We start from the raw sequence: 18,332 nt of genomic DNA, 5'->3' as shown, positions 1-18,332 counted from the left end.
TAACCACATAACAACATTTATTTCAACGTAGAGATAGAGATTAGTAGAGCAAGTATAAATTTTCATATTTATTGAGAGTGATTTGATTGATTGATTTGATTTGAACACATAAATACTGGTACAAGGGGGCACTAGATACATATGTGCCACAGAAATCTCATTTCATTTGTATGAGGGCTTTGATACTGCCCGGGTGCCAGACCGAAGCAGGTGGTTTTCTCAGGGGGTCGCACCCGGAGCCTTTGACCTAAAGGTCTGAACCACAAGGCAGTGAAGCATCGTAAGGAGATGCAGTTCCATGGTAGTTGAGTGTCTGAACCAAAATCCACATTCTTATTAATTTGCAATTTAGACAAGCTGTTATAACTGAATGGTCATAATACTATCTGTCATATGAATGAAAAACTATGTAATTCTGTTTTCATGTGAAAATAGATTTTGAATAGCTGTAATTTATAAATTATTGACTGGTAATGGTAAAGGAATACTTGATTTGAACTTCTTAAATAAACATTCATTAGTATATGACTTTAATAACTGTAAACATTCTCAATCATTTCTATTGTAGAGAAAGAACACTATGGGAAATTATTAATGGTGTAAAGTTTAATAGAATCAACTTAACTCATGTAAAATAAATCATAATAAGTATATGAATACAGCTTGTAAGAAATAGTTCGATAAAATGAAACTAAAAAACACCCTAAATTAAATTCTAGTCAGGCGTGATGTAAAGAAATGTTAAATATTTGACTAAACGCCAGTAGATTTAGTCAAGTGTTCTATCATTGTACATGAAGTTATATTATAGTAATACTAGTAACAATAAAAGATGGAGTTAAGAAAGTAGTAAATAGTGGTTTTTATGCAAGATTTGGATACATACCAGGAATAATGAGGTGCTATGGAAACCGAAGCTATAAACTTAACCTCTTTCATATAAATCAAGGAATTGCAAAACAAAGAATAATGATAATAAAACAGTGAAATCAATGAGAATAAATAACATAAATGAGGGTAATAGTAAAAAGAAATCGGATAACATGTCATTAGAAATCTTTAAGCGTCATAATATAAACAGAGTATGAAACGAAGTTGATTTAACAATGAATGTACATAAACTGTCTTTTAATGGAGTAAGAATAAAAACAAAATATTAAATGTTAAATAACTAGTCCATTCGATAAATTTAGATAATTCAATGAGAAGACGAACGTTATCAGAATTATGGTTATGAATGATTTCATGCTTAGATCTAATGTTACAGAGACATTACTGATTGACATAAAAGAAAAACTCAGTGTACAAGGACATTTACAAGGAATAATAATGGATTAGATCCTAAAAACCGATCGATCACTTGTATTTCGTAGGAAACTATTTTATGTACCATAACAATTTGGAATTAAATTCTTGTCATACAAACTGATTGATTATCTTTAGAGAGAAAAAAACATTTATACTGAACCTTTATCAAATCTAAACAAATACGTGTATCGAAGCTCTAGAATTACACAAAATACACTGACATTCGTAAACTATGGGGTTAAAGAAAGGATGACCTAGACAAAGAGGTACGTTAGAACACACTTCTATTTGTACAAAAATTGAATTCATGTATAAAATCGATATTTGGAATGATCCACAAGGCACAAACGCTAATCATACTACACCTAAACATCATAGAAAATACAGAAATGATATTATATCAATCAAAAGTTAACGAAAATCAATTTCAGTTAATTAAAAAAGAGTATGAATCTGAGTTGTACATATATTTTTACCAACCATAAATAAAATGATTAGAAAACACGTACAATAAACATCTCTAAATACAATAGGAGTTCAAGACTGTTGTTACTGTAATTACAATAAATAAAATAAAGGGACTTGATTAATGAAGCGCTAATAGACAATAATACAACTATTATATAGATTAGAAACATACAAAATTTTATGAAGTTCCTATCTATTTGATAACGCGAAAGATATCACCATCGTTCCGAACCTAAATATGTAAAAAATCTACAATTCTACAAATTTATATACTAATTCATCACTTATACAGTCTGCTTAATTTCACCTCATATTAACCAATCAATCTAGAACACTACAAATAACCTACGTACCTTAGCTTATCACAACCAGAAGAATAGAAACATTTAAGATAATGCAATTCATACTAATGTTACGGATACCCTACCTGTCGTTTATAATGATTTTTAGAATGAAAACAGCTATAGTCCATAGAAATATTCAGATAGATGAGTAGAACTTACATAGAATACATAAACCTAAACATCTTAGGAATATCACAAAAAGTGACATTTTTACTGGAGATAGTAGACAATCAGTAAAAATTGAAGATTTACCCAAATCAATTTATATTGCTACAGTTCCCCCAATATATATACACAAAAACATCTAAAGTAAATACCAAAGGACGAAAATCAAACGGTAACGGGAAATTCAATTTAAAAAAAGAAACGTATCCTGAGTTGGCTCACTAGATTATAGAAGAATAAGGAAAAATTAATGGAAGTGTACCAGTCTAAATAGGCAAAATCTATCAAACAATAAGTTTTTCTATGATACAAAACTTATTCACAAAGTTAAGACATTGAGAACATTAACAAAATAGGTCGGTATCAGTCAGAATATCCATGTTGTTGCACCAAAACACACATAATACATTATCAGAATAACCTAAGGATGACAGACGATAAAAATACCACTAAACAATATAAAACCTAATTACAACAACTAGTAAGAACATAACAACAATCAATATACGGTGAACTCACTTTTCTGTTTTACGATCCGAATTATTATGATTACTGGTGTTATTATTATTATTAAATGTCGGCAATTGATTTGTAATTTCTGTATTATTACGATGTGAATTGATATTTTTATGATTTATAATTCCTATTGTTGTATCAGCTGAACTACAATATTCCATTTTTAATAATGAATCATTAATTTTATTCTCTGTATTAATAACTGCTGCAGCTGACTTAATATCCACAAACGTCACTATAGCATGACGCATATGACCTTCTTTAAATAGTCGAATTTTTTGAATTGATCCACCACCATGCCTTTAAATGAGAAATATATTTTAAAATTTATAAAATCAATATACTGATATACATGAAAGGTAATAGCAACAAAACTAACTGAGAAAAGTTTCACTGAATAGATATAAAACTCAACAAAAATAGAAATAACGTATTAAAATAGAGAGAAAAAACCGCCGTTAAAAATTTACCTTTCAAGAACATTTCTCAAATCTGCATCTTTACATTTTGCAGGTAAATCACGAATCCACAAAAATCTAGTCTTTTTCATGTTGTAGGTGGTATATACATTAAGAATGATATTTTCATTCTATAGTTCTAGTCGAACAAATCAAAATTGGATAAAATAGCTTAATTCCAAGAGAAAACTCTGAACAGCTAATAAATTACGGCCGGCTAGGACAAGAAACAATAACAATTATAAGAGCAGGGCGGACGAATAACCCTAGCAAGCTTAACGGATCGATAAAATATTGTGATTGGTCTATTGGTTATCTGGCGCTAGCTTCAAGGTTATTCAATAATTTCAAGGTCATGGCCTAATGTGAAACAGCCTGTCAGATTATTTCTTCTCCTTTGTTTATGGACTACAGTTTAACTAAGCAAAATATTATTGATAAATACAAAATAATGGTAGGAATATTTATAGTTTAAAGCACAAATGTTTGCCTAAATCACTGGATATGTTGTGGTTTTTGAGACTGTGTATCGAAACTAATAGAATAACCGAGATAAATTTGAAAATATGAGGGTTTAAACTATGAAGATTTTTTTTTCAAGCGTTAAGATGTATATTTTATTCATAGTTGTGTTTATATATTTTAAGCAAACAATGAAAATCATGCGGATTCTCAGAATATCAGATTATTAATTCTCTTTAAATCGATTTCAACTAAAATGATGAGCGACTATTGAAATTATAAGCAATGTAGTTCAAAACCACAGATTGATTCAATACAAATCTATTTACAGTTTATATAGTTCATTATGATATAATATTGATGGATTTATAACTTTATACCGAAAGGTAGAGCTTATCGAGAACAACTTTACAGTTGGGAATCCTTACTAACTATGACAAGACTCCTGCTTTTGTAAAAAGGACAAAAGCTTTGGATACATAATATACATCTAACTCATTTCAACCGTTTCTAGTTTGTGCGATTTCTGGCTGATTCGTTCCTCTTGACTAAGATGATGGGTTTATCATGTAATATTGATTTCAACATTTCGACATTAAAAAACATATCTCACGAACATATCATAGGAGAGACTTTTTTTGTAGATATTTAGATGCTTTACTGATGTCATAGATGATGTAGATTAGGTAATACCATTCGACACCTCTGTATCTTCGTGGAAACTTTAATGATTATTAGTCAATGTAGGGTGATACCTCTTCCCAGATAAAGGGAATATAGTAACTTTTGTGATATTGTATAATGTTCGTTGAACCAAATTTCGAGTGTTGCATGGAAGCAATCAGCCCGTCTAAAAATAATTGAGCTAACGGAAAAAGCTTGAAGAACCGCAACTAATCTGATATCTGGAATCTCAAAGCTGTCGTATAACGAGAACCTGACTAAATCAAGTCATTTGGCTAAGGGCTGAAACTTTAGCAGACTGTTGACAGAAATAATGTGTTGATAAGTGCAAAACCCGATTCACGTTTTAATTCCAGACAAGTGTAAAATTAAGACCCAAGACTTTATGTGATATTGCAACTCGGACTGATGCACACTCGTCACAGGCCTTACGCTGACAATAAGTGACTGAGGACTTTCTGAAAATGCCTTCAAATATTTAACAAAACATATTAGTGTATTGCTTGTGATGTGTCACTTAACTTTTAATATGCAAATAAATTTTTTAATGAATAAAGAATTACGGTGTATCAAGAACTAAATAATTTGGCAACCATCCAAACGTCTCGGCCACCTATTTCCAAACGGTGTCAATATTACCAAAAAATTTCCTCTATGCTAAACGTATGTACTCACGTGTCAGGCTTGAAACTTAATGCAAGACCAATTACATAAAATTTCCGTTTCAGTATTCACAAGTTGAACGAATATAAGACGGTACATTTTTTCTGGAATTGTGGTGTATGCTACTTATGTCTGTCGACATAAGTAGTATATAGCATCGACCGGAAGTGGAAATCCTGGCAGCAGAAGGTTGGGAAGTTTGTGTTAAAAAGAATAGAAGGGAGAATAGATAAGAGTTGTAAACTTGAAGAAGCATACAGAATGTGAAGGACAAATGATGGAATTTTTCAAATGAAGTGTTTAGTGCGTGGTTGTCATATCTTAACAAGATATTCTGTAAGTTTGTATTAAAACACATTAGCCGTCCCAACCTGTATTCTCGTTCACAACATAATCACGTATATGGTATTGGGTAAAACGATGATTATTAGTGCAGAAAAATCATGCAAATTATTATTTAACATAAGATTATAGTTTAAACGTATTGACAGAAAGTTCAGTTAAAACACGTTTTCGATTGTTTAGTTACGGAACTTTACATTATTGAATGACCTGCTTCGTTTTGGGCACATATACAGTAACACAAACCTCACTCAAATCAATGATTGCTATACTTAATTACTCACTTACGCTTGTTACTCCTCATGAAGGAGCATAGGCCTCTAACCAGCATTCTCCACCCAACCCTGTCCCAAGCAATCCTTTCCAGTTGCTATTCATCCTTTTCATATCTGCTTCTAATTCTCGACGTAATGTGTTATTTGATCTTTCTTTTCTTCGTTTCCCTTCAGGATTCCAAGTTGGCGCTTGCCGCGTGATGCAGTTTGATGATTTGTGTAATGTATGTCCTATCCATTTCCAACGTCTCTTCCTAATTCCCTGTTCAGCTGGTTTGTTTTCTCCCACAGAAGGCTGTTGCTGATGGTATCCAGCCAATGGATGTTGATTATCTTTCGTAAACAGCTATTTATAAGTACTTGTACCTTTTTGATGATGGTTGTAGTAGTTCTCCACGTTTCAGCTCCGTACAATAGAACTGTCTTGACGTTCGTATTGGAGATGTCGCACTAAGCGCTAGAGCTGAGGCAGCACTAATCGATTGGATCCGTATTAACAGTCGGTAATGTGAAGTTAGATCTGAAAATTCCATCAAAATACAAAGAAATCGGTGTGAGAAACGATATCTTTTCATCATCTCCGTCAACGCTCAGACAGATTGCAGCCCACATGCGATCAAGGATGAGTTTTGTCAAAAGTTAACTGTTTCTCAACAGAAAATGCATTCGACAGATAATGTAGTACTAGCCGGATACATGAATACTCAGAACGGGTGTCTAGACACAGAAGAGTCGTTTAGGTGGCCGATGAAAACTTGTTGATCAGATGACGGTGATCGTTTTATGCAGCTTCTCATAGGCCACATTCTGTTTCTGGCTGGCACTAACTACCGGCACAATCATCGCCGATGCGCCACTTGGTGTTTGGCTATAAACGAAGACTATTACGTAATGAAATTGGGCAAAGATTGCGTAAAGACAGAGAAGTCTGTTAGTTGGAACGTGCCAAGGAGTTGGAATCAGCAGCTGCATCTGGTAACTGCCGGAAGCTCTTTCAATTCATCCGAGTCACTGGCAGTAAGAAGTCTGGTGTGAACGAAACAATCTGTGAAGGTGATGAGATGTCAATCACTAACATCTACCGACGTCTTAGACGATGGGCAGAGTTTTTCGAGGAGCAGTTCAACTGGTCTGCTTCTCTGGCAACATTGATTACTCTCTATGGTCCTCAAGGAACTCCAACCCTCGAAGCGCCACAAATCACGAGACTCAGATGACTTGCCTCCGGCCCTTTTTAAATATGGTGGTGACTTTCTGGTTAAGGAATTGAGTTGCTGACAGTTAGTGTCCTAACATCATAGAATGAGTCGATAGGTGTCCGTATCTTTAAAAAGGGTTCATGACGTTTCTGCAACAAATATCCAGGGATAAGTTCACTTCTGACTGCGTCCAAACTATTGGCTTCCGTCATACTTCGTAGATTGTTCAAAACACAAGAAACATTGACTTGTGAGGAGCAGGCTGATTTCCGTTTTGGTCGAGGAGGTATCGATGATATCTTCACCCTCCACCAAATATTAGAGCACCTCTATGCTTATTGCAGGCCAACAACCGTTGTGTTTCTTGACATCAAGGCTGCCTTCGATTCGTTGGACAGGACTGTTCTCTGGGATTGTCTATTGAAGAAGGGTGTGCCTGAGAAGTTTATTAACATCTTGAAAGCCCTATATACAAACACCTCAGGCATAGTGAGGGCATAGAACCACCTATTTCCATTGTCCCATTCAAGCAGTGGGGTTAGACTGGGTTGCCCAATCTCACAACTCCTACTCAACTTTGTTATTGATGGCATTTTGGAAACAGATCTGGTGGATGTAGGTAATGGTGTTGTGGCTCTGTTACCTGGAGAAAGACTTCCGACCTTTAGTATGCGGATGATATTGTCTTATTTTGCGATGATACCCAAGCTATGCTATCCGCACCCAATCAATTAGCAATTAGTGCCCGTAGGTTTGGTATGTGATTTGAATATCCGAAGTGCAAAGTGCTTTTGCAAGACTGGCAGGACCCTGATCCTGCACTCACCCTGGGTAATGAGCAGATAGTAGTTGGGAAGTTCGTGTATCTGGGTAGTTGCATAAGTGCTAGTGGTGGCATGAGTGACAAGATCAATTCACGTATAGTGAAAGCCAGAGTGGCTTGTGCCAATCTGGGTCATCTTCGGCAACTTCGTGATGTTAGTCTGGATGTAGAAGACCGGATCTACAACGCGTCAGTGAGAGCACTTCTGCTCTATGCTTGTGAAACCTGACCTCTCCAAGTTGAGAATGTTAGACAACTCTGAGTTCGATCATGGTTGTCTCCGAGGAATTGCTGACATCCAGTGGTAACACCATGTTAGTAATGCGGAGGTTCGGTATCGTGTGTTCGGGAACAGCGACGATAATCCAATTTGTTATATCCGAGCGAAGATTAAATCACGAGTAACTTCTGAGACATATTAATTGACTAATATTATCTATATATTCTTATGGTATAACTATTCAACAAGTAGATTATGTATATTTATATTCCTCTTATTATAAACTTTATTTTGACCTATAATTTATTATTGTGCGATTTACGGTTCTTAAGCTATATTCAGTTTATTGACTACTGCCTCCCACGTTCACAGCCACGTTTTGGCTTTATTGTGTACAAATGTTATTTCCTATTTTATGGTGCGTTGCGGTCTGTTTGAATGATATATAAACCCAGTATGTTTGAAATAAATGATTCATATTGCAGAAGCTGGTATTGAGTTCTGGACTCAAGCGGACGGGCTAGGAGGATATAGGGCCAATAAAGACGCTAGACCGCTCATATCGGTTGAACGTCATTGGTTTGGTATAGTGTTAAGATTGTATAAGTCGTATTTTGATTGGTGGATAAATCACGTGATAAGAAGTCGGACACAAACTCATAGCACAATTGGCATTACCATCTTGAAACACCGACTTCTGTAGCTTGGACATGTTCTACGAATGTCGTCTCAGAGAATTCCACGTCGTGCATTACCTGCTGACTCTGAGACCGGTTCGAAAAAGCGAATAGGTGGTCAGCGTATGACATGGTGTCGTAGTATAAAAGAAAGTTGCACAGGACTGGTTTCTGTTGGTCCTTCACCATTCTCTGGTTGGGGTCCTAGCGATGATGTAACATAGTGGCTAGAGACGATATCAGACAAGGCTCAGAATGAAAGCCAGTGGCGATCATGCTGTAACTTTCTTCATAAAATTAGATTTCAGCCAGTAACAACGTAGAACTTCGTACATACATCAGTTCAAGTTGATATACCACATTAGCACAGAGATACAATTGTCGATTCAAATCTCATAGTGGTAGAGGTAGTAAAAGTATAAGCAGTAATCGGAAAGATTAGGGTTTGGAGATGTTATCCAAAGAGTATTATCTAGTGAAATAGAATTGGAAAGAGAAAAAAAGAGACAGGGAGAATTCAGAAGACTAGAATTTGGGAGAACACAAAAAGTGGATGCACCTGTCCCATTGCAAACGATTTTGAGCCATGTCATTCAAGATCTCTAACCATTGGTTGCTATCGTCTCGCGGATCCCAAACAGGTAGTCTACACCTACCAACATGGCTCAGTCCACTTTTCAGTGACTTCATGGATTCGTGCCACGTTTTAGTCTGGCCGCCCCTAGCTTTCTTCCAACCTACTCCTACACCATAAAACATCCCTCGTCGGGGCAGTCGGTGGTTATATTTTTGCTAACTGAACTGTTCCTCCCAGTATTATTATTTCCCTCTCATACACTGATTTCTGTTCGTTGTTGTTCTTTTATTGGACACACTTTACCTTTTATCTCTTCACAACCTCATTGTTATTATGTGATGCATGTGTATGTAGTGCCCCCTTGTACTTTTTATGTGTTCAAATAAATAAATAACAAAGAAAACTCTATTAGATGAAATCATATTGCGATGACCATTGTTATTTGACATCTTGAAAGAGATCGATAGAAGTCCCTCCATGCTAGTTGACACTTGTCAGCATTGCAGTGTCAAGTTAGTTAGGTTGGTGACCACACAAAAACTTATTTATTTATTATTTATTTGAACTCTTAGATATTGGTGCAAGGGGGCACCAGATACATATGCGCCACACAAATCTCATTTGATTTGTGTGAGGGCTGTGATACTGCCCGGGCGCCCAAACTTGGTGGATAGAAATCGACCAGTACCAAAAAAAAACTATAAAAAGTGGCATCAGTCACTACTAAGTTGCGATCGATGGGATGACAAATCAGTTTTACAGAGTCCGTTCAGTAGAAACGTCCATGAATATGAAACTGTATGACGTCTGTTTGGATCCAAAAAGATAGTTATTTCCGTAGGAACACGGGACATACTTTGCTGACGAGTGCTAACTAACATTCAATATAAGTTAAAGACTTCGCTCCTGATACATATGTGCATCTGTTTATTCGTCATACCACATTAGCATGGAGATAAAATTATCAAAGCAAATCCCAGAGTAGTATAATTAGTGACGGAACCAGATCAACTTAAAGAAAAAGGTAAGTAATAAACAGAAAACGTTTGTTTGTACACTGAACATAATACGTGTAGATCATTTGAATGGCTTTCGGTGCGAAAATTCATAAAATACTAGACAATCTGTATACAGTCTTTTGAAATTGCAAGAGAAGTGGAGTAGATCTAGATAAATGCATGACCGTTACTAAGTATTTGTTGATAATGATTTCAGAGATAATAGTTCTGAATAATAATCTGTTGTTTATCTTAGAATACATAGACAGTCTAACTCGGTCAATCATTTTTTTAGTCAATTTAAACTGCATTGGATTTAAAATATGGATCTTGGGTACATAAACGTTTGGTATTTTACTCATAATGCTTGCTAAATTATTTTTGTTAACCTTGATATGAAAAAGTTAGTCAGTCACTATCAGCATAGAAGCTGGCAAAAATGAGTACCAGTCCAAGTTGTCATATCACAACAAATAATAAGAAAGTCAAAATAATGGTAGTAACAGTGAGAAAAAAAACTCAAGGAAATGCTATTCTAAAGGAGTGGATGGATTTGAAGAGTCCAAAGTCTGAATATGGCTATTCAGAGGACCTCAAACCAGCTAATCAGGACTTACCAACACAACTAAAACTAACGGTCAATTAATTTATGGACTGATATCAAGTTTTCGTTTGGCCGTCCTCAGATTTATTCCGACTTACTCCTACACCAGCCATGGGAGGAAATCCAGACAGGAAGTAGTTAGGGTTACGTAACACTTCAGTCTATGAAGATTCACTACTTTATAAATCGATTTGCAATTCTCACCTAGTAAGCTGCGTCTAATCTCAGCATTGCTTAGCTCAGCGGTCCTAGTATACGCAAGCAATGCTTAGAAGGAATCTATAAATAAGTAATATTGATTTATGAATGTTCTTTACTTTTAAAGGAGACATTTCACAGACATAGAGTAATATAAAGCGGATTGCTGCTCAGTATACTAGCCTTTTTGTTGGCAGATGGACATTTGGCCTAGTCCAAAAGCAACTCAGGTTAGCAGTAGCCAGGCAACCTTCAGGAATTCGTACTCAGAAGTTAGATGAGAGAAAACTCATACAACTAATAAATAACCTTTAGAAAAGTAGGGCTAGCATGTGTTAAAGTGCATAGTTTGAGTAAGGACACAATAAACGCAGGTTTCGTTTAGTAAGAAAGGCATCTTGATGTTTGTGATGAACAGCAGGATCGCCACTGATTTTCATTTTGAGGTGTGTCTGGTGACATCGTAAACTATCGAGTTGCACGATAATCATGCCCCCCCATTTATTGGCCCATACAGTTTAAAAAATAGTAATCAATAAACAGGGTCCCACGAAAGATAGTATACACATGAGTGGGTGCATTCAGCTCTTCGATAAACCAGTTCGAGAACAAACTTGTTTAAATTGGTTACCAAGTTGGTAATTAAAAGACTAAATGGGATTTATCTAGCAAGTTAATGACTAACATTCACCCCTTAGTTATAAATGACTGTTACAAAGAGAACAAACAGATTCAGAAATATACAGATAAGGAAAGATGCCAAAAGTACATCCGAAAGGATTTACCGATGCATCTTATAGACTGCAGGAACAAGATTGTGTGTGTATTTGATAAAACCAACACTAATCAACTATAAATGATTGAATGGGTTGAATGCATACATCCAATCCATAATCTGATATAAAAACGCCAGGAATATAAATACAACCTATTTAACAATAATTATTGTTAGCCTAATTACTTTCTTGAATATAAGGAACTAAATCCATTTATTGTGTTTTTACAAAAAGTGGTATATGACGATCGGGTTTAAATACTAACACCTCACCTTTCTAGTACACACATAAAATGACAAACGTTTATATAAATTACTGTGATTCAGATCAACTTAACAAAACGGAAAGTAAGGTCTAAGATTTGGCAATCATTTACTTTGTGGACGGGCTTTTCAAACTGTCACAGAAAATTGCCAACCACTAAGTTCCGGATGTCTCAAAGACTTTTATTTCCTTTCATCGTTTAACCAATCAACAGCCAATGAATTTGAGAGTTGACGTCATGACCTAATCTATTTACTGCAAGTTTTTTAGGGCCTATTATTACTATCTGAGTATTGCGTTAGTTACGCCCAACCACTGGCTTGCTAGATATGGAATGATGGGTGGGATAGGAGAGTGGGTTGGAAGAAAGCTAGAGACGCTAAAACAAAGGTAAATGACCAATTAATTAAGTTATAAGCTGTCAGTTTGTGCAGTATGTTGGGTGCAAACTAGTCCGTTTGGATAAACAGGATTATTATGGTCAATAATTGGAGACCTTGGGCAACACAACTTAAAGTCGGCTGTAATGGGGTAGATGGATTAATTTTTGATTTTCTACTTTCCTAATTTCTATCTCGCCGATTCATTCCTTCAACTGTAGTTACTCTAGGAGGAGGGTTGAGCATGGAATCATTAATCCCATCCCATCTCATGGATTCAGAATCATCCTTCAAACAAAGAGGGAGGGAAGAATCATGATGAATGTTGCCCAATGTTACGCACCCACCAAGGATAGCAACGACGACAATAAAGACGTTTTATGAGAGGCTGCAATCAATCATAGTGAAGTGCCAAGAAAAGATCTCACCATCCTGATGGGAGACCTAGACGTCAAAGTCAGGATGGACAACACCGGATATGAAGATATCATGGGACAACATGGACTGGGAGAGAGAAACGAAAATGGGGAGAGATTCGCAAGCCTATTTGCACTTAACAAACTTGTTATAGACGGAACAATATTCCCACACAAACACATACACAAAGCTACATGGGTCTCACCGGACCACACCACAGAGAACCAGATAGATTATGTTTGTATCAATAAAAATATTCAGAAGGACAATTTAAAACATGAGAACCAGGAGAGGAGCTGACATAGCTTCAGATCACCACATGGTTGTGACCAAGATGAAACTGAAACTAAAGAAAAAATGGACAACTGAGGTAACAGCACTACAAAGGTTCAATACAGCCTTCTTTCGAGATACTAACAAACTCAACAAATTCAAGATAACTCTTAATAACAGGTTCCAAGCCTTACAAGATCTACTCACCGAAGAAACTACTATGGAGGAAAATTAGAAAAGGGTGAAAGAAACACTAACTTCAACGTATCATGAGGTTCTGGACGGCAACAAGTATCGTCGTAAGGAATGGATCGCTATCGAAACTCTGGACAGGATTCAAGAAAGGAAGAACAAAAAGAAAGCAGGTAACAACAGCTGGACAATGGCAGAGAAGGTCAAGGCACAAGCTGAATACATTAAAGCAAACAAGCAAGTGAAAAGGAGCATTAGGGCTGACAAACAGAAATACGTGGAAGACCAAGCAACGACAGCGGAAAAAGCTGCAACAGAATCAAATATCAAACAACTATATAACAGAACGAAGAAACTGGTAGGGAAATAGGGTAAACTAGAGGGACCGGCTAAGGACAAGGAAGGCAAGACAATCACCGAGACTAAAGAACAGAGGAACAGATGGGTAGAATAGTTCGGAGAATTCTTGAGTAGACCAACTCTGTTGAATCCACCAGACATCGAAGTGGTACAGATAGACCTTCCTGTAGATGTTGCTCCACCAATGAGCGAATAAATCAGGATGGCCATCAGACAAATGAAGAGTAGGAAAGCAGCAGGACCTAACAATATATCAGCTGAAGCTCTTAAGTCAGATACAGAAGTAACTGCAGACATGATGCACGTTTCATTCAGGAAGATTTAGGATGAAGAACAAGAGCCACTGAAAGAAGGATACTTCATCAAGGTATCAAAGAAAGATCTGAGTAAATGTGAGAACTACAGAGGAATCACACTACTATCGGTACCAGGAAAAGTTTCCGACAATGTTGCTGAACCGGATGAAATATTCAGTAGATGCCCAATTTCGAGATCAACAGGCTGGACTCCGTAAGGATCGGTCGTGCACAGACCAAATCGCAACACAACAGATGATGGTTGAACAATCAGTTGAATGGAAATCGTCACTGTACATCAACTTCCGTGACTGTGAGAAAGCGTACGTACATCAGTTCGAGTTGCCATACCACTTGACAATGTGAGTAGGCGGACCTTATGGAATCTTCTTCGACACTGGTGTACCTGAGAAGATCGTCAACATCATACGTAATTCATACGACGGACAACAGCGCAAAGCGGTAGATAGAGGACAGCTGACAGACGCATTCCAATTGAGGACCAGAGTCACACAACGCTGCTTATTCTCTCTCTCACTTCCTCTATCTTCTGGTGGTTGACTGGATTATGAAGACATCGACATCAAACGGGAAGCACGGAATAAAATGAACAGCTCCGAATCAATTAGAAGATTAGGACTTCTCAGATGACATCGCCCTTCTATCCCATACACACGAACAAATGCAGATCAAAACAACTAGTGTAGCAGCAGCTTCTGCATCAGTAGATCTCAACATACACAAAGGAAAATCCAAGATCCTCAAATAAAACACGGAAAACACCAACCAAGCTAATTACACTTGATGGAGAAACTCTGGAAGAGGTGGAAACTTTCACGTACCTGGACAGCATCACCGACGAAGAAAGAGGATCTGATGCACACATAAAGGCAAGGATTGGAAAAACAAGAACACCATTCCTACAGTTGAAGAACATATGGAACTCAAAACAACTGTCTATCGACCAATATCAAAGTGAGAATCTCTGATACGAACATCATGATAGTTCTGTTGTACGGAGCTGAAACTTGAAGAACTACAACAATCAACATCAAAACAATACAAGTATTTATGAACAATTGTCTACGCAAGATACTCAATGTCCGTTGACCGTATACCATCAACAACAGCCTACTGTGGGAGAGAACGAACCAACTTCGAGCTGAACAGGAAATTAAGAAGAGACGTTGGAAATGGATAGGACATATATTACGCAAATCATCAAACTGCATCACGAGGTAAGCACTAACTTGGAATCCTGAAGGGAAACAGAGAAAAGGAAGACCAAATAACACATTACGTCGAGAATTAGAAGCATATATGAAAAGGATTGCTTGAGACAGAGTTGAATGGAGAATACTGGTGGGTGACTTATACTCCTCCACAAAGGGTAACAAGCATAAATAGATAAGTAATTCATTTCTTCTGTTCACACACTAAACATATTTTCATATTTAGTCTCTTGCATAATTATAGACGTACACTATCCCTTAACTGGGCTTTTTTTTTACTATGCATCAAGTGTTGATATTTTATTGCACTAATATGATAATGTAGCTTCAATTTTCAATATATGCAAAACTGTTTTCAGTAATTTATAAAACAAGTTACCCTCATATACATATATATATAATATCTATGAAATAGTGATTTGTTTTTTCGCAAAAAAAAATAAATAATCGAAATGGTGGTGGTTTAAAGATTGACGTGGTGAATAGTCTTATATAAAATAAAAGGTTTATAAAACACAAATCACAAGATACGGGTCAGATTATATAGATATAGATAACTATTATTACACAAATACAAGCATTCCACTTTTTTTTTGGTGGTTGTTGTTGTTGACTAGATTTAATTTTAGTAAATAAATGATTCTTTATTGATTAATTTGCATGTGACATAAGCACACACACATATTTTTTTAAAAAAAAATAAAAACTATGTGTGTAATTGTTTAGAAATAGTAATAATTAGAAGTAAATACATTTGAGATCATTAGATGAATGTGAATGGAATTTGAGAAAATAATAAATATGAATGAGGTAAAAATCGATGATGTGAGATGATCGATTTTTTTTTCGTTGTTGTTGTTGTTGTTTTAATCAGTAAATAATCATAACAACAGTGTAAATTCCTACTTACTCTATTTATTAATAAAACAAGATATGATTTTTATATTAGCTGAAAGAAAGCTAGAAATCGACTAAATAGAAACACGGTTTCAGTTTATAAAGCCGTTGTGAAATGAGCCACATAGTTAAGTGCAAGCTATTAGGTTAGAGACTATGAGCTTATTGTGGAGGCTTTAGGTAACATAGTATAGAATCGATCAAAATGACATAGATACAATCACTCTTTGTCTTGCCCACAAATGCCCTTGTACGGCCGAGAGTGGGGAGAGTTAGCTCTTCATTTCAAAATGCTCTCATATGGCCGCATGCATACAACCACTGGCAGGGAAGTCCTACTTACTACTTCTTCGCAACGGGGATGTTGTTTACGGAATTGTGAGGACGAAAAACGAATATCCGGCGCTTCAACCGGGTTGGTGGACACGGAGGGTCACATAGGGGAGTTGGAAAACCCTCATTTTAAACCAATGGTGTATATGGTCTCCAGGATCTTAAGGAAACAAATGGTATATGAACCAATTGTTGATCACCAGCTACCATTGGACCGCACCTCTTGATGCTGCTTCACTGCCATGTGGATTAGACCTTTAGGTCAAAGGCTTCATGTGTGACCCCCTAGGAAAACCACCTGCTTCGATTTAGGCACCCGGAAAGTATCACAGCCCTCACACAAACCGAATGATTTACGTGGCGCATCTCTGTTTGGTGCCTCGTACCAATGTTTATGTGTTTAAATAAATAAATACTCTTTGTCTTCCCTTGGATCAATGAGTTTCAAAAATCGATTCTTTCTTCTCAAATCATATTATTCATCTCTTATTATTTCTATTAGCACTGATACGTTTGCCACATCTATTCTAGTATTTGTTTTGATGACTTGATCTTGATATACTGGTACGATGTGGGGGCTTGAATCGATACAAATATATACAAGTTTCCATGTTGCTTATAACTGACTGATTGACTATTTAGTTGTTCAAGTCAATGTAAACAAAGAAAGCTTTAACCTGTGGCACAACGGTTGAAAATCAAGTACATGAATCACTAGACCAAGACAATGTGTTAGGAGAATTATTAAACATATTATTAACAGAGAACATAATTAGTATTGTCATTTATTTTCATGAGAATGTTCATTCGAAATTGCTTACAAAGTCAAACGAACTATACAGAAATGAAGTTGGATAAGAAATTTGTTTAATTTACCAATTCAAGCTATCCAATTGTCACAAATAAGTTATTCAAGATGCTTAAAATCTAGATTGTGCTAATTTAATCCATATAATCTAACACCAATACGTAGATTTGGTCGTTATATTTTATACTTTAATTATTAAACTTCAATCAATGTTAATTATAGTACAATGAATAATGATTTCTAATCGATAGTCGATTTAATGTTGTGGAGGTGAACGGAAACAAAATGAAGTTAGTGAGCTTTTTTTTCACAAATCAATTTGTGTTTATTCAACATCTGAATTTGCAGGATATTGGAAAGATATTTAATTATATTCGATAATAATTCATATGGTAGTAATAAATTCTAAACAACAGTATTATAAAATTGGTCATTGTTCAAATTGTCTGTTACTATCCTCGACTGAAGTCTGTGGAGAATACCGTATACACTTTGAAGTATGGTTCTTAAAAAGTCAATTCTTTGGAGAAGTAGTCAGATAAGGAACTACTATGATAGCAGTAAAAAATCCGATAAAAAAAAACATTTTTTCAACATGTAACGATAACGACTAACTCCGCCTGTAGCTCTTCTAGAGTTACTGCCGGTCCCAAGCCCGGGTAAAGGAGGAGGGTTGGGCATGGGGTTAGCGTCCCCATCCCGTAGAAAACTAACTCGCTAAAAAAACGCTTACCAGAAAAAATAATTCAAACCATTTTAACTCTGCCCTGAGAGTTAGAAGGTCTTCATTTAGAAGAATTATGACGCTTCATGGTGAAAGCCGAATTCCTTCGGAAGCCACGAGGCCGATGCCCCTTCTAACAACCAGAGCAAAAATTTTTATAGGTACATGGAACGTTAGAACAATGTGGGAAACCGGGAAGACCAGCCAAATAGCAACGGAAATGAGGAGATACAACTTGGCAGTACTGGGAATCAGCGAAACCCACTGGACTCAAGCTGGACAGAAAAGGCTAGCTACGGGAGAGATGCTGCTATACTCCGGTCACGAAGAGGAAAATGCTCCACACACACAGGGAGTTGCTCTAATGCTGTCCAAAGTAGCACGAAATGCACTTGTAGG

At 36.2% G+C, this 18,332-nt stretch overlaps 1 protein-coding gene across 2 annotated transcripts in view; it reads right to left on the bottom strand.

The window, feature by feature from the left end:
* Positions 1-18,332, bottom strand: part of MS3_00006053 (uncharacterized protein) — a 64,354-nt gene that overhangs the window by 33,520 nt on the left and 12,502 nt on the right. The window contains exons 1-2 of one of the 2 annotated variants that reach the window (XM_051214153.1): positions 3,272-3,725; positions 2,805-3,101 (exon numbers count right to left, since the gene is read on the bottom strand). In XM_051214153.1, the coding sequence (XP_051067296.1) occupies positions 2,805-3,101; positions 3,272-3,351 (377 nt within the window). In that variant the 5' untranslated portion in view covers positions 3,352-3,725. Of the gene's footprint in view, positions 1-2,804; positions 3,102-3,271; positions 3,726-18,332 lie in introns of those variants that run through there. The other variant, XM_051214152.1, reaches the window with a different exon arrangement.

Source organism: Schistosoma haematobium, chromosome 2 (genome assembly GCF_000699445.3).
Source record: "Schistosoma haematobium chromosome 2, whole genome shotgun sequence".
Classification (NCBI taxonomy): Eukaryota; Metazoa; Platyhelminthes; class Trematoda; order Strigeidida; family Schistosomatidae; genus Schistosoma; species Schistosoma haematobium.
The sequence above is the reverse complement of the archived record's forward strand: the minus strand, read 5'-3'. Positions and strand labels throughout refer to the sequence as shown.